Source organism: Neolamprologus multifasciatus, chromosome 23, assembly GCF_963576455.1.
Source record: "Neolamprologus multifasciatus chromosome 23, fNeoMul1.2, whole genome shotgun sequence".
Classification (NCBI taxonomy): domain Eukaryota; kingdom Metazoa; phylum Chordata; class Actinopteri; order Cichliformes; family Cichlidae; genus Neolamprologus; species Neolamprologus multifasciatus.
The window spans coordinates 32223117-32244094 of record NC_140460.1 but is presented as its reverse complement, the minus strand read 5'-3'; the positions used below and the strand labels follow the sequence as shown (position 1 = coordinate 32244094).

Here is a 20978-nt window from a genome sequence, read left to right as displayed (position 1 = left end):
TGCAGTTGCTCACTATTAAAAAAAATCTACTTGGTCGGCCTATATCTATTAGGCACCGTTATGCCGGGGTTGTTCGGGTCTCACATTACAACACAGATGCCATAGCTGTGGTCCATTTAACTGAATGGATTTCATGGATGCTTGTATGCGTGATGGCAAGTTTTATCATTAGCATTAATTTTCCTTACATGTTTAGGCCTACTCCATTATGCTTCATTTATAGGATATTTCATTTTAAGAAATAAGGGGTTGCTGTATCTCAGGAGATAGAGCAGGTCATCGGTAAAACAGAACGTTGGCAGTTTGATCGCTGGCTGCTCCAGCATGGTTGCCGAAGTACTCTCAGGCAAGTTACTGAACCAGTACTGATGATCTGTTGCTTTTAGCTGACCTCATTTTGTCAGATAGGCTCTATTGAAATGAATGGCTAGTAAAATTAAGCACACATGTGGTCAAATGTATAAGTGTGATACATATGAAAAAAATAGAAAATTGGGAAGCAGGCAAATGCTTTTTTCCTCTTCAGCACTGTATATCAGTTGCTTAGCGTTAGCCGCAGAGCAGATAGTAATATACATTAAAATACTATGAACTGGTAGTCAGGTGAAAGTAAGTCTCATAACAATAAAAACTGTCCACCAATAGCTAACATTTTAAAATGTTTGCTTTTCAAGCTGCCTTTACCACCAATCAAAGTAAAATCGAGCCAGCGAATGAGCAAACGGGCTGAGCTGAACTGTAAACATACCTCGATAGCTTATGATAGCTTATGCTATTGAGGTATGTTTAGCCTCTAGAAGACGAAAGCCGGAGTGACGGAACCATGGGTCAAATCTGAAATAATGATCTTGCATCTGTGCCAATGCAGTAGCTCAGTCAAATCCCACTTACAGAGCTGGCTTGCTGGCTTGTACAAAGTCTACTGTATCTTCCCCCTCCCCCTGCCTTTTCCTCTGCTTTGGGTGAATCGATATTAAGCGCTCTTCATCCCCCTCTCTGGAAGCATCAACAGCACTGACCCATCAGTAGCGGGGACATGCCATTTGACAGGCTTTGGAGTTTTTAATTCAGGCACAGATTTTAATAGCTTCAGTCCGTGCAAGCGATTTCCTGTCGTGATGAGGAATGCTAATGCCTCGCTACAACCTTGTTTCAGCCACCTTAGCAGCTAGTAATGGCACTGTGGTTTCTCCTTAGCACTCTATCTTTCTCCCACTAGCGCCGCCTCACTCACAGCTTCACTTCTTTTCCTAAAAATTATATTCAGGTTTGTTTATATCGCACCTAATTATAACAACAGTCGCCTGAAGGCAGTTTATACTGGAAGGGAAAGGCCCTTCAGCGTTCTGGAGAAAACCAGCACTTGGCGACAGTGGGAAGGAAAAACTGACTTCTAACAGGAAGAAACTTCCTGCAGATCCAGGCTCAGTGAGGGGCAGCCATCTGCTGTAACTGGTTGAGGCTTAAGAGGGAAAGGGGAAAGAAAGACGAGAGCGGAGGGAGACGTGACAAAGCACATTACTCTGCTCAATGTCATATTCAGATGAGACGGGGTGATATTTGAATGTGTTTACACTATTTCCCTTTCTGTGGCCGTCTGTGACCTCACGTTCATTTCCATCCTTCAGCTGGACTAGCAGTTAGTCAGCAGTCTCACAACAGAGGCAAAGATTACTAACATGCAGATAGACGTTTCACAGCATGACGCTTTGCTTCACAACCTTTTTATTAAACATTTAGTTGATGACGATGTCCCGTCTCTTGAAATCTGTGCCCCCAGAAAAAAAGTAGCAGTGATCCTTCTTTGTGCTTTTTATGTCTCTTCTGTGGGAATCATCAAACCCTGCACAGTTAAGCCTTCTTCCTCTTCTCCCTTTAGACATTTGTTTGTAACAGGGCGCTCCAAATGTTTCAGCACCTGATGTTCCCGTAACCATAACTACAGCTTTCTAAATTCACTATATGTACTCATAACTCACTGTATAAGATTTTTGTTTCTTTTTTTTTTAAAGAATCCATTGAATAGGACAAATAGGGCACATTAAAGCCCAGATTCACCAGTCATTCATCCACCCCCCTATTCCGCAGACCAGCTCCGCCTTTCTGTCTCCATCCGTTTAATCCATCTGCCGATCCAAGGAGATACAATGCGAGACTCAGTCAGTTTGGATAAACCTTTTAATCTTAGCTACACAGTGCTGGGGTTGAGCTGGGGATCTTGTATTAGTGGAGCTCACTCCAAGAAAACGAGCCTTTGGCAACTTGGAAGGCAATATTGCAAATTCTGAATTAGATTAGATAAAATTTTAAAGATTGCTTTGGGATTTTCTTGCAGCAGGAGAACTGAGCAGCCATGAAGAAACACAAGTGAAGCAGATAACAAAGTGAACATAATCACTGTCTTGATGAGAGATTTTAAAGAAGTAACTTGATGGTCATGTTTTCTGTGGACCTACACGCGCACATTATCAGATTACAGTCGCTGTACTTGTGTCCACGTTTCCACGCAGGCGGAGATCCGGACCAGTTTCGAGGAGCTTTACCGGATGATGTCACAACGGGAGGAGTTCCGCTGGATGATGCTGAGGATCAAACGCATGGCCGAGCCGTGGGTCAGCGCCATCCGCTCGCTGGCTGCAAAGCAGAACCTGGGCAAGCGGCGGAAGAAGAAGGTGGGCATGACAGATGATGATGTAGTTCGCCGGAGCTTTTGTCCACTCAGGTTTTGTTTTCAGGGACGAAAAGAAGCTGCTTGTTTTTTGTGCTACAGTTGTTTTGTAAAGAGTAACTGCAGGCTCCGACATAAATGTGTCACTTCCCCTCTGCCAGGAAAGGCCCTCTAGACAGCGTTCAGAGTAATGGATGAAAAGCTTTTGTGAGCTCAGTGTCCTGTTTGTGTATTATATGTAGAAGATGGAGGCACAATACCAAAGTATGCAGTGAAACTCCCAAGTTTAGTCGGCTAAAAGGGAAGACTGGTGCTTTTCAGAAAAATATTCTAGCTGAATAAGTGAAATGCTAATATTTATCTGCCTAAAACTCAGCAGGATGCAGCTTTTTTTTTAGCTTTCAACCAGCCAGTTGAAATGAATGCACCACCTTTATGTATACCAATACCAATATACACCCAAACACACTTTGACACACTTGTAGACCGCCTGACTTCTGCTCAGAGAAGAGCTGATGCTGGGAAAGGACTGACACAGATATTCCATTGTGTCCCAAGCTAGAAGCTGCTCCCAGCTCTGAATAACTGCACACTTCCCTTGGCCCTTCTGAATAATTCACATCGTGCTCCCTTGATACCGTGGTGCTGAAGTGAGGCAGCGTCCCCTTCATGTGAAACTCAGAGTACAAGAAACAAGAAATCTCACAATCTTACCCGGCCGTTGCTTTTTTCCACCCACTTTGTTGAATCTGTTCAGTCTCTAATGAAACAAAGAACGGTTTCTCATGATAATTTCAGCTTCTGATTTGTTCAGGAATTCATCTGTACATGTGAGTCCTTCACAAGTGTGTTTGTGGGACGCTGTCAGCAGTGAAAAATGTGTTGGTCACTTCAAACAAAGCCTTCTATTACTTTCTGCTCCCACTGTGGAACACTATGTTCCCGCTCGGCAGCTGAAAACCATCCTGTGTGTTCATGTTTTACTTAAGTTGTGCGTGTTTTCTCAGCATGTGACACTGCTCACCTGTCAGCATAGGAAAATTTTTTTCAGCAAAACCTCTTATTATAATGAGCACTGTAAACATTTTGCACTCTTAATAATCTAACCAGTTATTTTAGATAGGAAACCAGTAACGTGTCTTTTATTTGTCCACTCTTCTTGTGGGCTACGGTGGCTCAAAACAGTCAAAAACAAGTAAGAAAGAAATGGCTCAGTCACTGCTGTCTTTCATAAACTGTATGATCGCCAACATTAAAAAGTATTCTCATCTTCTAAATGAAAAGCTGCGCTACATTAGTTCCTGCGCTTACTTTTTATTTTCCTATTTTCTCCTCTGTCAGATCCTGGTCCATCTTGGTCTGCTGACCAAGGAGTCAGGCTTCAAGATTGCAGAAAATGCTTTCAGTGGGGGCCCACTGGGGGAGCTGGTCCAGTGGAGTGACCTCATAACCACATTGTACCTGCTGGGCCACAACATTCGCATCTCTGCTTCCCTCAATGAGCTCAAAGAGTAAGATTATTATTATTAAACTGTCTATTTAAGGTGGACTGATGTTTAGAACACTCGTGTGGAGGATGATCGTTCATAAATAATTGAGTAAAAGGCAGCTATATGGGTATAATTCTCTGTATAGTCAAACCAACACCTTTAACATTAGTATTACAAATACTAATTATTTAAAACTCCTGTAGTTGCTCACCTTATGAACAAAGTTGTTTGTCTTTTTCTATTATAATGATGATGATGATAAGACAAAATTTCCAAACGAAATCACAACCCTTAATCCTGAGTTTGACAGATTCCTTTCTCTGTTGTATACGTGCTTGGCTTTGATCAATGGCCTGCCTAGTAAAATTAAATGCAGTGGCTGCCTGCTGACTAGTTTGACATGTGGATCAATTTGCTGAATCAGAGTTGTTGTTTTTCTTTTTTCTACAGGATCATGCGAAAGGTTATGGGAAACAAATCCAGCTGCCCCACCCAGGGCGATAAAGTGGTAGAGCTTATATACATCGACATCGTGGGTCTGACCCAGTTTAAGAAGACTCTGGGGCCTTCCTGGGTCCACTACCAGTAAGTATATTTGTATTTTACAATTGAAGGCCATTAAACTTCATTTTCTACATCACCTTGTGTTGACTGTCAGGTTTCTACATGAACGTAAACACTGTGGGATTTGGATCTAGGATTTACATCCTTATGGCTCGTTCCATCCTTGGCTACAAAGGCCAAAGTGCTTTGTACCACCATGTCGCAAACATGCTTTTTAATCCAGTAAAGTTGGGCCTTTTAACCAACCTCAAGTGGACATTAGAGGAACTGCAGCAGTTTTGGGCACTTCCAAGTTAGAGGTTGACTTTTGGCGTACACCTAGGCAGATTGATAACCTTGGAGGTGCCAGAAGGAAGAAGATTATTTCGTTTTAAAATGTCTTGATCTGTTAAGCTCCAGAAGTTTAGAAGCTGCTAGCTTGCTAGCTTCCTAAGTAGTGTTTTCCAGTAATGCATTATAATTTGTAAAAAAATTATTCCAGAGTATACATATGTGTTATATGTTGTGAATGGTAAGACTATTTCAAACACGACTAGAAATCTTGGAGAAAAACATGTATTACAGTAAAATATTTAGTTTACAAATTTAAAAGCTGCTAGTTTACTACCTTGCTAGCTTGTGTCCTTAAATAATATATTGTGATTTCTAAAAATCATTCATAAGTAGGGATGGGTATCGTTTAGGTTTTATCCGATACCGGTGCCAAACCGGTACTTTTGAAACGGTGCCGGTGCTTAAACAGTGCTCGAACCAGTGCTTAAAGAATGGAGAACACAAACTTTGTCCAAAAACCTCTTATGTTTTTATTTTTAGCACTCTCTTTTTTTATGCAAAATGATAACCAAGTTAGCCTTTTCTGTTGATACAACATGAAGGGAGTATCTGCCATCAAACAAGACAGCCGCATGTAACTACGACGGTGTTTGCTAGTTCACCTTACATGCACTAATTTAATAACGTGATTAGCCTACTAAACGTAAATTACACACGAACAACATTAAGCTACTCGCCCAGAGAAGAACGGCTGCTTCTGCCATCATCATCCGTCGTCATTTCTGCTACACTGGCAGGGCTACGGGCCAGGACTCTAATCTTCAGGTTCTTGGGGGATGTTGCTAACTCAGGTCCGATAACAGGCATCACACCCGCAGTAGATGTGCTTGGTGTATCAAATACGGTGCATTTCTCGGCTTTTAAAAAAACGCTATGTGTCGGCAGGTGTTTCATCAGATTTGAGGTGTTACCTCCTTTGCACAGTATCACCTTAAAGCACTTGTTGCAGGCTGCTGAGTTTGCATCTTTTGCTGTGAAGTACAGCCAGACTTTGACCGCTTCGCCTTGGGCATTTTTAATCTGTAGCTCTGCTCTAAAAGAACGTACGTACCTGGACCCGCCTACTATCATTGGAAAGGTAAAATGATTGGCTAGAATCCAAAGTGTATGACATCTCAAGAAAAAAAGCACCGAAATAAAGCACAGAAATGTGCGCTGCTTTTCGGTCTGGTTACTACCGTTTATGTCAGAACCGGTGCAATTATGGCACCGAATATCGGTACCCATCCGTCATAAGTAGAGATGTGTGATGTATATATTGTGAATGTTAAGACCACTTCAAACATGATTAGAAATCTTAGAGAAAAATGTCTGATGTATTACAGTTAAATATTTACTTTCAGAAGTTTAAAAGTTGCTAGCTTGTTAACTTATATTATATTATGATTTCTAACAATCATCCCAAAGTAAGACATAAAACAGCATGCTTGTGTGTTGGCTCAGCGGGCTTAATATTATTGAGAAAATAAAATGGGTCACATTAAACACCTAGATTTCATGTCATTTACTTTGTTATAGCTATCAGTTAAATATCATGTATAGCTATCGAGGGCTCTCATATCATTTCTCTTTCTTCATGTAAAAATCTGGACACCACTGCTGCCAACTGTGGCTGCCAGCAGCTTCCCTCACGTAGGCACATGTCGCTGGGTTGAGGTTTGTCTGGCACTCGTTGTGACAAAGAGTCTATTTTCTGCTCATACATTGCCACAATTTCCCAAAAGGCCCAAGGAGCGTCTGTTGTTCATGATGTTGTGACCAATTCTATTCTGTCTCCCCAACTGCTCCACTGAGGACTGTAGATTAGGCCTTCCCGGTTTGTTTTGAAAAAGAGCCTCCTGTCAGCGCCGACTGACAGGAAAAAAGAAGGAACAATAACTCTGGGGCAGTAATAGCTCTGTCGGTTCCTCCTGCTTGTCACCAGGTTTTGTTTGTGTGAGACTGAACACTTTAACCTGCATCCGCTCACTTTATGCCCTGAGGAAATTGGCTTAGCCTCAGGTATAATGTAAGGTCCAGGTGCTGTTATTGGTGTTAATTCTCCCACCATTATTGAACAGTTATGTAAAAGCGCTTTGTGTCACTGTATACTTCATATGCACTTTTGTGAAAGAAGACCTGGAGTGCAGGCTGAAAAGTTTTCCACTAAGTGTAACCTTAGAGTCCAGGAAATAATATCTCTTCCTTTTAAGGCCTGAGAATCCCACAATCCCTTTTATTTTCTTTATATTCATACAGGGAGGTACCTGATGTACAGAAGAAGCCAGATTTGTTTGGTTTTTTTTTCATTTAAGACCCCAAATGCTTAAAAGCAATAAACTCTAATAATAACTGATGTTTTTTTGTGTGATGGGACAAAGCAAACAAGTCTGTCCAAGCTGTTTGTGATTGCTGTTTTGTTATTCCTGCCATCAGTCTTTATGTTTCATACTACTCTGTAATGGAAATACTCCGAGTTGTTTTTTTCTTGGTAAAAACTAGAACAGGTGTTTGCCTATCGTTCAATTTAATTTAATACTTTCATCGCCTTGCTTAATCAGACACGCTTCCAGGGATCTAGTGGTTAACACGTTCGCTCCAGGTCACTGGTTTAGTTCCAGCTAGAGACATGGTTCCTCACTGGGGTTGTGTCACAAAGGGAGTCCAGCTTAAATCTCTGACAAATTAGACATGCAGAGCCACCTGCTGTAGTGAGCCCTGTGGCGAGGGAGCAGCCTGTTTATTCAAGCACAAAATCTAATTCAATTTCATTTATAATGCAGCAAAACACAACAATAGTTGCTTCAAGGCACTTTATGTTGTAAGGTAAATACCCTTCAATAATAAAGAGAAAACAGCAAGCAGCTGGCAACAGTGCGAAGGAAAAACTCCCGTTTAACAGGAAGAAACAGCAGTCATGGTTGGGGTCGAGGGGAAAGAGATGGGACAAAAGACTCAAGTCTTGATACAAGTATTTCCTGTTTCTTCCTTTGCTCAATTTATTTTGCCGTTTCTATTGTTTTGACAACTTTTTTGTTTTTTGTAGGCAAGTTTGTTTTTTTGTGACTCACCTTCTCTACTCTATCAGTGCAGAGGTATGACTTGCAAGTAGGTAATAGACGTTGACATTTTTGGCGTGCCATCGTAGCATTGTTCACACACAGCCTACAAGCACTGCCCAGAATTCGTGGTATCTATGGAAACATCTAGTCTTTAAATCGAGACTTAACAGGTTTTTCACTTTACTTCAGTTAACATTTGAAATGTAGACCTTACTGACTCAAACTAACTCAACTTTGTGTTGAGTGAGACAATAAAGGCCGAGTCTAACAAAATATACCTTACAAGAAATTACCAAGACTGGCTGCAGGTCATAATCTTATCTCAGGACTGGGTTGCTAATGTTATCCTAAACTGATAACACTGTGTAACATCTAGGGACACAATCATAGACTGGGCGACAGCGTTGCATTTTGATTTTTCTATCCTACTATCATTTTGTGATGCTGTGTGTACAGCTTCAATGCAGGTAGCTAAATGAAACTAAAATCAAACTAGTTGTCTTTCTTCTTTCTAGGTCAGTTTGTAGCTTGTTTAGCATGTCAGAAATGTTATAGCGATTACTTTATGGCCTAATATTTACTGGATACTGTGAACTAAAGGATGAACTGAGCCTATGTTATTATAAAGGAACATTAATGGTTCACAAGGAGCCAGTGGGACCCCAAAATAATAACAATTAGATGCTGTTACGAGTGTTACAATTTTCACGTTTTTATTAGACAAACCATTAACTCATATCTCTGTTTATCATTCAGCTCTTGCGTTTAGCTTCATGCATGTGCAGACCTGTAACAGACCGTCAGATAGATCAGCTGAAGACCAAATGTTTCACTGACTGTGTTTGTTGGATGTGTCTGTGTCGCATCTGAGATAACCATGATATGAGAGAAAACTGACATTTACTATAGCGAGCGTCATAATTTATTTATTTGGCTGGTGTTTATGGGGAAATCGGACTCATACTGTAAAAAACAAAAACAATAATAGCCCAGCTTGATTGAAATAAAGCAGCGAGTATCACCAAGTACATACTTCTTCAGCTAAACAGCCTCATCTCCTGCCACATTATGACGCCCACAACTCACGGGCCTCGCTACAGCCATATTTACACCGTTTTACAGCTCCAGCAGCACTACCCCATCTGTTAAGGGTATATCTACCAGGGACAGATGAGGGTTGTTTTCCTCTGGAGTGACTGGAGATGGCATGTGGGCATGTTGTTGTTCTGCTTTCATTTTAAAGTTTCCTCTTGGCGAATCTGTTTCCAACCTCCCCACTCTCCCAGGGTGTTTCACAGTTCACACAGCCAGCTGCACAGCGTCTGGGTGGGCGGAGAGGCAATCAGTGACTGAATCAAAGTCTGTGTGTGTGTGGTTGTGTGTCTTCCATATATGCACCTGGCTTCTTGTTATCATAGTGATTAATGCTGAGTTTTGTACCATGACCAAAAAGTGAAAGTCACTTAACTTTAGTTACCTCTGAGAAAATCCACAAGAACATAGCAGTCTAAAGAGGAAGGGGGGGTTTAGTCAGTGGGGACAAGATTAGCAGCTTGATATTAATTTTTATGTTGTTCAAGGATTTTTTTATGCTTAACCAATGAAAAATGAACCCAAATAATATGATGGAAATACCCCACAATGCAATGTTACTATAATTTTTAACATTTTGCATTATTGTTAGTATTGCGGTAACTGCGGTAACACCAGTTTGTTGCAGGGCTAACACAGATACCACTTACACTCACATTCACACCTATGGGCAATTTAGAAATACCAGTTAACCTAACCCCAGTAACTCTGTGTCTTTGGACTGTGTGAGGAAGCTAGAGTACCCAAAGAGAACACACATGGACACGGGTAGAACCGTGCTGCCCTAATATAAAGTTAAGTTCTCAGTTAAGTTGTTTTTTTCCTGCAAAATTGTCTGGCATACCAACACTGTCACTAAATGTGACATAAGCCTTCCTATAAGACGGAGTCAGTCTGCTTTCAATCTGCCGTTGAATTGCGATTAGATGCAACATGTTTCTGATAATATAACAATTAACTGTGATACATCATCAACAATCACATACCTGTTGCCGTCTGCATAGACAGAAATTCACATTTAACTCAGATTTACATGGCTATTACAATTGCATCTGGACTGATAGTTACATGTTGGAATTATGTCTGCATTCATAAAAAAACGTCTCTGGAGCGATTGCAGAAAGGTTGTTTCCTTTCAGGTAACCTGTGAAATCGCAATTAAAAGTGGCAAAAGTGTGCAATTCTATCAAGCTCTGGGCAACCATGTAGTCACCACAAGTTACAATCAGTCATACAATGTGAAAAAATTCAATACAGTCAGCATGTAGCCACCAGTTGTGGCTACATGCTTTTGTTTTTGTTTGTTCATTTTTGTTGATACGAGGAAGCTGCTGTCCTATTTTTACTCGCGTGGTTGACCCGTTAGCTTTCTCTGAATTAGCACGTAGCTTTGTCAAGCTGAGTGCGTCCAATATGTTTATGTTTAGCTCTAAAAAATAAATAAATAAATGACATGGCATTTGCTGAAATGCCAACTTAAAAACCAAGGAATAACATCACATTGGCCACATCCATCTTTTCTATACAGTCTGTAACATTGACTCGATTTAGCCTCTGGGACCAATGATCGCTGTTTTGGAAACTTCTGTGTAGCTACCCGATATTGAAATAACGTATACGTGATATCTAAACCAACACTTGTTCTTTTATGTACCAGGCATTGTTTATAATGAGAACACTGAAGCAAATACATTTAAAAGAAGGTAATAAAAGCAGTGAGCCCTCCTCTTATGCTTTCCACACAGACTGTTTACTTGCATGCAGGTGAAGTCTGCTGAGTCGTGACTCACACTACAACTGGAAACCAGAAAGCTTCTAGGGCCAAAACTGTTTCTTTCCTATAGATTCTCCATATTTATATGCAGATATCTGTTTGTGGAGATTAGCGAATGCACAGCACGGAGTTAAAGGTCAGGAAGTGCTTTACAATTCCCTCCCCTGGTTTTTGGTCTAATTAATCCCACACTGTGACCTTTAAGTCAGCCATGATGTTCCCTCACAGCCACACCTTCAGAACAAACCTCAGTATCATAGTCTGAGGATTTATATTTGTGATTCCATGTTCTTACATGGATGATATGTGTCTCAAGCGCTGACATGACAAAGACCGTTTTTAGCTTTTTAAAGCTCCAAATTTAAATATAGTGTCATTCAAAGCTAACACAAAAACTTCAGCATGTATTTCTTGAGCTAAACACTACTATTAGTAAACCCTTCTGTTTCTTCAGTAAGGTGGCTTAAAAGGAAAGATTAGGAAAGATGTTGACGAATTTTGAATCTTGCTCTTTCTCTGCAGAGTAGCTTAACATGTCCCCTTTCAAATAAATAATTATGAGCTTGTTTCTGTGTGCTTCACTAAAAACAATGGGCAGGAACACAAATTGGTGATTTTAATTGCGTGCACTGTGCTGTTAGTGTATTGTTCTCTGGAAGATCAAGGGTGGATTTATGTGATTGATATTGTTTAATGTTACACAACGTGTATGCATGCATACATCTGTGCATCTGACCGTCATTAAAACTTGTGTGTTTTTGTTTTGTTTTTCCACAGGTGCATGTTGCGGGTGCTGGATTCATTTGGGACTGAGCCAGAGTTCAACCACGCTCACTATGCCCAGTCCAAGGGCCACAAGACGCCCTGGGGGAAGTGGAACCTCAACCCGCAGCAGTTCAACACCATGTTTCGTAAGTCGGCAGATTTTAAGCACACCCACTCTCTGCAAAGCCGACTGTTAACGGTCGCTGAGAGGACTAGTAAGCTGTAGCCATTTGATTGAAAATAGTTAATGTAATGAAACCCATCATCTCTGAGCCAGCAGGATAATCCTGTGCATCCAAGAATGTTGGTGTTTGAGAATAACACTGGTCTTTTTTACACTAAGACATGAAAGATTTCATCACCTCTCCAAGTGACCCACACTGCTGTTTAAATAAAGTCAAGCTGCCGTACGAGGCCGCTTGCAACATAAATCAGTTTAACTGCTCAGCACTCCGGGCTGTCATCTGTGTCTACAGGTCAGTTAGATGTTGAAGTTTCTGTAAAAAGAAGAGGCATAAAACACGCTCTGAGCATTCAGGACAGTGCGAGTTAATGGAATCTCATCAAGCAGATTAGTTAGTAAGAGGTCAGGCACTCAGCTCTCCATTTTGCTGTGATTATGAATGTAGGACGTAGTGTGTGGATGCTATGGGTGTGTGTGTGTGTGTGTGTGTGTGTGTGTGTGTGTGTGTGTGTGTGTGGGCGCATCGGTCCTGCTGTGGGATCACTGTGTAACTGGAATCAGCCGCATTTGTTGAGACGGATGAGCGGCGGTAGCACAGCAGACGCGACAGCATTAGCTGGGCAGGAAAGGGAGCCAGCTTCCCCGGAGTACTGACCTTTTCCCCATAGCTAAGAGAAAGTGAAATGTTACCCCTACAAATCCTCCGTTTGCGAGGTGAGGCCCGGAGCTATCCAGAATGCCACTGCACCTGAATAGCTCATTGTGCACTGAATAGGGTATGTCTTTCTCATAAAACACTGGAGCCTTTGCACAAAATCCAGTCGAGAGTCGCTGGGTTAGATGATATCGCTGGTGAAACAAGTGCACAGCAGTTGGGCTGAGTGTTAAAACCACAGAATGGCCTCACTTCCAGACATGAGAGACAAGAACAACTCCCCCCCCCCCCCCCTCTCTGCATTGTGCTGCGTTACACCGGCCTTTAGGCTGAAGTCTGCTGTTTGAAACTTTGAAGATTTAATATTTTCACATTATGCACACGTTGTTTTTGCATATGGAGCTGCTATTGCTCATCGCGTTGCTTTAGCTTTACAGTTAGTGGCATCGTCAGCTTCACATCGTTTCAGTGAGTTTCTCAGAGTTCCTTTGGGTTATTATTTTTAGTTTTCTTTAAACCTTGAATTAAGATGAAGAAAGGTTCTAAAAGGTCTTATAGTTGCCCACATTTTCCTGTCGATATTAATTTCAGTTTTCCTGCATGAAAAGAAAGTAATGTAGGCTTAATACTAACTTATAAAAGCCAAAACATTTGCGACCTTATTTTGACCTTTTCATTGTCTTAAAATGCTCTCTAAGAAGTACTGATTTTCACATTTTCACTGCTAAACATAATCTGTAACCATGGTGATTCAGATTAGCAAGTGTGAACACAGCTTCATAGGCCAACAGTCAGAACTCCTCTGAAATGGATTACTCGCATTTCTTGCTGTATCAAACTGTTTTTCCGTGTCACATATTGAAGGGAGATGTAACAGCGGAGTAATTGAGTTCGGCCCCATAACTTATGCTAGATTCGGATTGGTTCATTTATAAGGATAAATCATTGGCTGGGGGGGGATTGGGAGTGTGTGGCCTGTGGTCAATAAGACAAGACAAGACAAGACCAAATGACCTCATTAATCTATTTCAGAGTTGGGAAAGCAGAGAGAGTTTTCTAGTGTACAAATTGTATTCAAATAGGCTGTGTATCCTAACACGAGTCATTAATAATCGGAAGACCTGAAGATTTGACAGAATAATTATGTAGATCCGTGCAGTGCAAAAGAGTGACATTTGATTTGATTTCACTTTGTCAGGGAAATCAAATCATGAATAACAAAAACACAACAGCTGCTGTGGTCAGCTAGCCAGGTAGCAGAGCAGCCTTACTAGGTGGGCGGGGCTTTGTCGCTCTATTAAAGAATAGAGGAAAAAGATGGAGGATGAAGAAATGAGATGAGCTGCGTTTGCTGTTTGGAAGTCTTTAGGTTTTAAAAAGACAGAGAGATGGGGAGGTTTTTTGTTTTTTCTGAAAGGCCTAACCAGCTCCTCCACAAGTAGCAACAGGGAGCCAAGTGAGGTGGTGATCCAGTGTTACGCAACGCCAACAGGTGTCTCTCCCCCACCATGACGTTTTCCCAGCTCTGCAGTGGAAAATGTAAGCCAAAAGGAGTGTCATGTTTAAGTGCAGTGAGAGGAAAAAGTGGCAATACAACTTATCTGAATTCATGTTTGCAGGATAAGTAAGTGTCTTTCACGTGTAATTTATTCATGGATTCATCAGCTTAGAAATCCACATTTTTGTAAGTTACATAGGTCTGAAGTGACTGCAGATAGATTGAGTATAGCCAGGCTTTAGATCTCTTTTTTTCTGGGCTTAAATCACTTAACATTGCTGACGCTACTGGGGATTTTCTTAATTGGTTAAACATTGCAAGGATAAGTAATTTACATTGATAAGCACATTTCTTGTTCTTGCTTAACAATGCAAAAAGAATCTAAAGAAAGCCTTCAGATGCAGCGAGGTTCATCTATTCCTGTGTTGTGGTGATCCCTCAGATTTGCATTCACTATAATAGGTTCTTATCCACCATATGTTCATGCCCAGTTTCCTTTGTGTTGCTCTGCTACCGAATGTTTAATCCTTCATGGAAATCATGATTAATACTGGTCAGATGTCAAATGTAGCAGATGACAGCATTTATCTCTGAACCTCTGCCAACTACGTAATTGACCCTGATGTCTGCTTGGCCGGTAGTGCCCTGAGAGCTTTGATTGATAATGGCGCTGCCACACATGTTGTCTTAAGTATTTCTTTTAATCTATTGTTTGCTCTCTGACTTTCCCTCTCAGCATGCCTACTTTACATGGCATCAAAAGTACAAGAGCATCTGTTTACAACAATGAAACGAGAGCCCTCGGTCAAACCAGCGCACCTGCTTTTCCTGTCAGTCAGTATCAGAAGGGAGGATTATCTGGGGTTAGCTGATTGACTCATTGGCTAACAACTTGTCAATCACAAGCCATTAGCTGATGACGTGCAGTTTATCAGTCAAAGCCACTCCTTGCTCATTACATTCATTTTCAAAATACCAAGATGGTGAGAGGAAAAACTCTCAGCTTCATAACTGGACTCCTCTAATCAGCGGTTAGGCCACAGTGGCTGTGCAGTAAATGAATCAAATCGTCCTGTTTATGAGGGGAAGCACATCAGAAAAAAAATATTCAGTGACAAAAGCTGAACTTTTTATGTTCCGTTACATCTGGTGTAAAACTAACACAGGATTTCATAAATAGAACATCATACCAACATGGTGGTGGTAGTGTGATTGTCTGGGCCTGCTTAGCTGTTTTACCACCTGGACCACTTACAATGTGTCCGGCCTTCAGTTCACCGTCTGAACATTTAAGAGCACTTGGGTTACGCAGGACGATGATGTGAAACACACCAGGCATCCACATCTGAATTGCCCAAAAAACACCAAAATGAAGGTTTTAAAGTGGACTAATCAAAGCCTGGACTTGGCACGACCTTAAACAGGCAATTCATGCTAAATTAAAACAATTCTGCAAATAAGATGTGAAAGACTCATCACCAATTATCATAAAAACACTTGATTGCAATTCTTGCTACCAAGGGTGACACAACCAGTTATTAGGGTTAGGGGACAATTACTTTTCCACACAGGGCCAGGTAGATTTGGACATTTTTTCCCTAATTAATGAAAAAATCATTTAAAAACAGCATGATCTGAATTACTCGGGTAATCTTTGTGTAAAATTAAAATTTGTTTGGTAAAATAAAACAATAAGAAACCAGGAAGAGGGGTAAATACTTTATCACACCACGTCTCTATGTCAAAATAGATTTGGATAGAACAGAATAGAATAGCCCTTTATTGTCATTGGACATGTACAACGAAATTTGCATTACTTTGAAATGTTTGTCCCTGACAAGAAAATGTAATTCCTGAAAAGTAGAATCTGTGTGCCTGTTTCTGTTTAGCAATGCTCGCAGTGAAGGGGACACTGAGGGTGTTATTTTGATGTAATTCAGCGCCTCACACTGTGTTCTTACCCTGCTTCATTTGAAACCTTTACAGATGCTCATTTAGATTGATTGTAGTGGATTTCTATAATATCAGTGGAGGAGAAGCCTCAGACAATATAGGAATGCTGCCGAGAAACGCAAATATGGCTATTTCATTCTGTTCTGCCTATACTGTAAGTAGTTGGTAGTTAAAGAACACCTAACTACGAAGCAGACGTTTACTTTCCAGACCTGCTGTATCAATTTATACTAATGGTTTCCTAATGTTATCCTGCCATTCAATTACTCTAAATAGAATATGCTGAGAAAGAAAGGCTGTTAGCGACCCTTTCAGTTTTCCTCATTGAATTCAAAAAGATCAAAACTCTGCTCGAGATTTAAAATCTCAAACTTGCAGATGTAGCTTGTTTATTTTCCCCCTTCAGGGCCATTCAGAGATGCTGTAAGACCCTGAAGTCTTTGATGTAGGTTTTTCAAAGCGTCTGAGATTTAAGCGCTGATGTTGTGTTTTTGCAGTTCTGTCTGGCCAGCAGAATAAAAGTTTCTTGTTGGGCCAACACTAATCACATAATCCCTAGTTTATAATTTGGGATTACATTTGTCTGATATTTTTTGTGCAGGAGCCATTGTACGATGACAAATAGTCAGGATTTACTGAGATCTTACTGCTTCTTTAGGCAATAAATATCCCAGAAAGATATCTTGCTCTTCAGAGTCCTATATTGACTGCTAATCTAACAGAGTAAGTCTAGGCTTCCTTAGAAAGCAAATTTGCTCCCTCACCTCTGGTGCTCAGAGCAAGTGCTTCTCCGACAGCGCTGTCCTCCCAGGCTGTTTGTTAGCTAATAGCGAATGATGCTGTGCAAGTTGAGTGACATTTTGAGTAGCGGCCCTTGTGGGACAAGAAGCATCTGTTACCAAGTGCATCAAGAAGGCTGAACACTAATTAATAGCCTGTCCTGTTTACACAGTTTGATGGAAGAGTGTTAGTTCAGTCTCCTCCAAGTTCTCAGGACACCTCCGTCTCTTTGGCATTAGAAAACCATCATAGTCTCTTGTTATCATCTGAGTGGGCATCTTTTTGGATCTATGTAAAAAATACATTATATTAAAATACGTATTTAAATATAATGTTAAATATAAGATTTGTTGTCAATCAGCTCTTGGAGTAATTATGAAGACTGACCTCTTCTCCAAGGTTTTCTCCAATCTAGCTTTTACCATGCTAGCTTTGTTATCCTTTCCACACTAACAGCTGTCAGTGATTTTAAATATATGTTTCTGCTTTCTCAAAAAATCTTTTACTGTCACGGCGGTAACAATGTTTGTAAAGTAGCTCCAAATACAGAGAAGATGTTCAGCAGCCAACAGGACACCAGATCACAGCCCAACTAAATATACTTTCAATTTAATTTTATTTATATTGTGCAAAATCACAACAACAGTCACTCAAGGCCCTTTGTATTGTAGGGTAAAGGCCCTACAATAGTACAAAGAAAACCTTGGGTCAAGTCAATCCTCTATTAGCAAGCACTTAGTGACAGTGGGAAAGAAAAACTCCATTTTAACAGGAAGAGGCTCAAGGAGGTCTGCCGAGACCAGTTGGGGATAAGGGGAGGGAGTGTATAAACAAACAGAGTGAAAAGAGGTGAGTTAAGTGGCAAATCAGTTGAATTAAACACTCCAGGGACATGGATAGTAAGGCACAGGTAAATTTAGTCAAAACATTACTGAGGGGATGGAAAAACACAAAGGAGGGAAGTATAAACACAGAGAGTGGGCAGCTGACTTGCAAAAAAAAAAAGCAGGAAGTAAAGTAAAAGAGGGATTGGAGGGAATATACAGGGTGTGCCATTTATATGGATACACCGTAATAAAATGGGAATGGTTGGTGATATTAAAGTCCTGTTTGTGACACATTAGTATATGTGAGGGGGCAAACTCCTCAAGATGGGTGGTGACCATTTGTGGCCATTTAGAAGTCAGCCATCTTGGATACAACTTTTGTTTTTTCAATAGGAAGAGGGCCATGTGACACATCATACTTATTGGTAATGTCACAAGAAAAACAATGATGTGCTTGGTTTCAACGTAACTTTATTCTGTCATGAGTTATTTACAAGTTTCTGACCACTTATAAAATGTGTTCAATGTGCTGCCCATTGTGTTGGATTGTCAATGCAACCCTCTTCTCCCACTCTTCACACACTGATAGCAACACCGCAGGAGAAATGCCAGCACAGGCATGCAGTATCCGTAGTTTCAGGAGCTGCACATCTCATATCTTCACACCATAGACAATTGCCTTCAGATGACCCCAAAGATAAAAGTCTAAGGGGGTCAGATCGGGAGACCTTGGGGGCCATTCAACTGGCCCACGACAACCAATCCACTTTCCAGGAAACTGTTCATCTAGGAATGCTCGGACCTGGCACCCATAATGTGGTGGTGCACCATCTTGCTGGAAAAACTCAGGAAACGTGCCAGCTTCAGTGCATAAAGAGGGAAAGACATCATCATGTAGCAATTTCAAATATCCAGTGTCCTTGAGGTTTCCATTGATGAAGAATGGACCCACTATCGTTGTACCCCATATACCACACCAAACGATCACTTTTGTTGGTCCAAACGTCTTGGAGGGATCCATCCAATGTGGGTTAGTGTCAGACCAATAGCTGTGGTTTTGTTTGTTAACTTCACCATTCACATAAAAGTTTGCCTCATCACTGAACAAAAATCTTCTGCGTGAACTGAGGGTCCTGTTCCAATTTTTGTTTTGCCCATTCTGCAAATTCTGTGCCGATCTGGGTCATCCTCGTTGAGATGCTGCAGTAGCTGGAGTTTGTAAGGGTGCCATTTGTGAGTAGCTAATATCCGCCGAAGGGATGTTCGACTAATGCCACTCTCCAGTGACATGCGACGAGTGCTACGCTGTGGGCTCTTGCTGAATGAAGCTAGGACAGCCACTGATGTTTCTTCATTAGTGACAGTTTTCTTGCGTCCACATTTTGGCAAATCCAACACTGAACCAGTTTCACAAAACTTAGCAAGCAGTTTGCTAACTGTAGCATGGGAGATGGGTGGTCTCGTAGGGTGTCTTGCATTGAAATCTGCTGCAGTGACCCGGTTACTGCGTTCACCAGATATCAACACAATTTCGATCTGCTCCTCACGTGTTAACCTCTTTGACATGTCAATGGCTGTGAACAAAGAGAAACTTGTAAATAACTCATGACAGAATAAAGTTACGTTGAAACCAAGCACACCATTGTTTTTCTTGTGACATTACCAATAAGTATGATGTGTCACATGGCCCTCTTCCTATTGAAAAAAACAAAAGTTGTATCCAAGATGGCTGACTTCTAAATGGCCACCATGGTCACCACCCATCTTGAGGAGTTTGCCCCCTCACATATACTAATGTGCCACAAACAGGACTTTAATATCACCAACCATTCCCATTTTATTACGGTGTATCCATATAAATGGCCCACCCTGTATATGGGCTCAAAATGTGGTCATAAATATTTTGTACTTGTAAATCAGGATTTGTGTGTGTAAAAAGAATTTGTGTGTGTGTAAAAAGAGATTTGTGTGTGTGTGTAAAAAGAGATTTGTGTGTGTGTGTAAAAAGAGATTTGTGTGTGTGTGTAAAAAAGATTTGTGTGTGTGTAAAAGAGATTTGTGTGTGTGTGTAAAAAAGATTTGTGTGTGTGTAAAAGAGATTTGTGTGTGTGTAAAAAGAGAATTGTGTGTGTGTGTGTAAAAAAGATTTGTATGTGTGTAAAAAAAGATTTGTGTGTGTAAAAAAGATTTGTGTGTGGACTTAGCCAAAAAAAACCCTGCAAGTTACAAGTACGAATTTTGACCCTATTTTTCTTCCTTTCATCTGATTGGTCAATGTTATGTCAATCACAAATGTAACAATCCAATGACAGTCTTCATTACAAAGCTTTCTTCGTTATGAATTAGCATACATGTTTTTATTGAACATTTGAAGAACTAGCAAAAAAACCAGAAACTCTTGTAGTGGACATAAAGTCAGAGATAAAAACAACAAGAAGCAGGTGAATCTAGTACAGGTAGAGCTGCTGCAAAAACCCACAGAGCTCAGCAGCCAGCGCAACAAATTCTGGATCCTTTGCTTTTAGTTAGCATTAGCAGCACATCCTGCGTCCGATGTGAAAGGACTTTTATGCTGCGCACTGTGACTCACAGCAATACTCCCGGGTCTGCCCTGACTTTGTGTTAAACTAATCCTAAAGTAATAATGGTATTTCTAACCACTGATATACCACAACTTTATCCTTTCAACAGCTGCGGAAAGTTAGGGGACCTAGCTTCTATCATTTACATAGAGATCCTCCAGCTTCAAACTGTATTACCCTTCAAGGATCTGCAGTTCAAAAAAAGCGCCCCTCCGACAGCCAAACCCATCTGTTCTCTGATTGGATTGTTACATTTGTGATTGACATGACATTGACCAATCAGATGAAAGGAAGAAAAATAGGGTCAAAATTCGTACTTGTAATTTGCAGGGTTTTTTTTGGCTAAGTCCACACACAAATCTTTTTTACACATACAAATCTTTTTTACACATACAAATCTATATTACACATACAAATCTTTTTGTATGTGTACAAAAGTACAAAATATTTATGACCACATTTTGAGCCCATAAATATAGGAGGACATTAAAAAGGAAGGGACTCAGGAAACATAAATGCAAAGGATTAAAGGATTACACCAATAAACAAGGAGCAGTACAATGACCGTAACACAGTAACGATGATCAAAAATATACATTTTATTCTCTGATTCTTTCCCTCCCACAGACGACAGTTAGCTGAGTAAAAGAGATTAAAGGGATAATCCACAGATAATGTTGACAGACTAACAAATGAACACACAAAAAGGTCACAACTGAAGTAACAGGATGTGAAATCCTGAATTTTAAGTCTTTGGGATGTGGCAGTTTCC

General features: G+C 40.7%; 1 protein-coding gene across 3 annotated transcripts in view; it reads left to right on the top strand.

Annotated features, from left to right (window-relative positions):
- Positions 1-20978, top strand: part of mgat5 (alpha-1,6-mannosylglycoprotein 6-beta-N-acetylglucosaminyltransferase) — a 98743-nt gene that overhangs the window by 52352 nt on the left and 25413 nt on the right. For all 3 annotated transcript variants that reach the window (XM_085149937.1, XM_085149936.1, XM_085149938.1), the window contains exons 7-10: positions 2511-2672; positions 4010-4179; positions 4609-4743; positions 11740-11873. In XM_085149937.1, the coding sequence (XP_085006063.1) occupies positions 2511-2672; positions 4010-4179; positions 4609-4743; positions 11740-11873 (601 nt within the window). The remainder of the gene's footprint in view (positions 1-2510; positions 2673-4009; positions 4180-4608; positions 4744-11739; positions 11874-20978) is intronic.